Source organism: Temnothorax curvispinosus, unplaced genomic scaffold (genome assembly GCF_003070985.1).
Source record: "Temnothorax curvispinosus isolate PA1 unplaced genomic scaffold, ASM307098v1 QBEX01001619.1, whole genome shotgun sequence".
Lineage (NCBI taxonomy): Eukaryota > Metazoa > Arthropoda > Insecta > Hymenoptera > Formicidae > Temnothorax > Temnothorax curvispinosus.
In genome coordinates, this window is record NW_020211399.1 from 1 (window position 1) to 1,923 (window position 1,923).

The window sequence follows — 1,923 nt, forward strand, 5'->3', positions numbered from 1 at the left end:
CAAATAATGTTAGAAGACAACCTGCTTATTTTTACGAGTTTGACGATGTTGATTTTCACGCTCGATTCCGATTATCGAAAGAATGCGTTACTGAAGTGTTAGAAGCTATCGAACCCGAAATTTCACATCTGACCGAAAGGTGAGTATACGCAGCATTACAAAACAGCATTATAACTGAGAGTGTTTATTATTGACGAAACTGTCATTCAAGAATAGTAATTATTGATTGTTATTAATAATAAAGATATGGACAGTAATAAGTACAACCACAGTAACGCAAAGAAATTAGTTTTTACTGTTGAGAAGTTCAAATTCATGTTGCTTACATATATTCAAAGGGCAAAGTGTTTAGTAGTTTAACATTTTTTATATTGTACGTAACTAATTTATGACTACTATTTATTTATCAGGAACAATGCTATTTCTTCCATGAACCAGCTTCTTTTGACGTTGAGATTCTACGCTACTGGTAGCCACTTAATATCAGCAGGTGATTTTTCTGGAGTGAGCAAAACAAGTGCACACAGAGTTGTCCTCCACGTAACGAATGCTATTGCTCGTCTTCGGCCAAGGTTTATTAAATTTCCTACTCTTGCGGATGAAATAAAAACCAAGCAAATAAAGTTTTTTGACATTGCACGATTTCCGAGAGTTGTAGGCTGCATAGATTGCACTCATATAAAAATCCAGTCATTTGGTAATTAATGTTTAAACTGTGTATATTATTAATATTTGGGATCATACAAATTTTTTTGCTGTTATAGAAGTTTCAATAATTATTGTAAATATTTTCAGGTGGAAATGATGCAGAATACTTCAGAAATCAAAAAAGTTACTTTTCGATTAATGTCCAAGCGATTTGTAACGCTAACTTGCAAATAACGGACCTTGCAGCTCGTTGGCAAGGATCGGTGCATGATACTACAATTTTCAACAATTCCAGGATACGTGCTCTATTTGAGGCTGGAATATTTGGAGATGCCTTGCTCTTAGGTGATGGTGGTCATCCTGTTCGGTCCTATTTAATGACACCTCTACGCAATACAAGAACTCGTGCGCAGGAACTCTATAACGAGTCGCTTATTAAAACACGCAATACCATTGAACGCGTGTTTGGAACATGGAAAAGACGGTTTCCAATTTTAGCACTGGGTTCTCGATTTTCTAAAGTTGAAAGAGTATTACCAGTCATCGTAGCAACTGCCATATTACATATCATTGCCCGGCGTGCTGGAGATCCATTACCACCAGATGATCCCGCGTTACAGTTGCCGTGGAAAGAAATTTTGGAACAGGGAAATGTACCGCTTATGAATTATGCACCTGGTAATGATCATATGCAGAACATACTAATCAACGATTATTTCCGCAGGTGAGCATAAAAATCTCTTAGACAAATTATTTATGTACGTACTATTCTTATACGTAGTAATATTTAAATATGGTATTTTTCAGCCTGCTTTAAAATAAATAATCCTTATTTTGGAAAAAGTTGAAGAATATGCTGGAATATTATGTATTTAGCAGTGCATTTTAAAATTTGTTAAAAAAGATGAGACATTAATTTTTTAAATATGAAATGTAAAAGTGTTTGCTTCTTAATACGTGGACTCACGGTAGTCATACACAAAATCATGTTCATTATATTATTTATACTTGCATTTTTATATTATTTTAATAAACGTTTACCTTGAATTATCCTCTGATACTTTCTGTAGAAGTCGTAGCCTGGAAGTGAATTGTCAGACTCGCGCTGCATTATCAAGCTGTCCGAAGTATCGAATACATGACTATCACTCGTTATAATGCAACAAGCCTTTTAGTTCACATCCAGACAACATTCCAAGCATATTTATGTACATATACATATATACAATAAGAATTACTGTAAGGTTATCATTCTATCAATAAAAATTCAAGAAA

The 1,923-nt window shown here is 34.1% G+C and overlaps 1 protein-coding gene across 1 annotated transcript; it reads left to right on the top strand.

Moving 5' to 3' along the window:
• Positions 1–81: 81 nt before the first annotated feature.
• On the top strand, positions 82–1,372 carry LOC112466820 (putative nuclease HARBI1; the record flags this gene model as incomplete). The annotated part of the gene is made up of 3 exons (XM_025035148.1): positions 82–139; positions 411–490; positions 796–1,372. Coding segments are annotated over 3 exons (715 nt in total), but the record flags the coding sequence as incomplete, so codon positions are not given.
• Between the last annotated feature and the right edge of the window lie 551 nt (positions 1,373–1,923).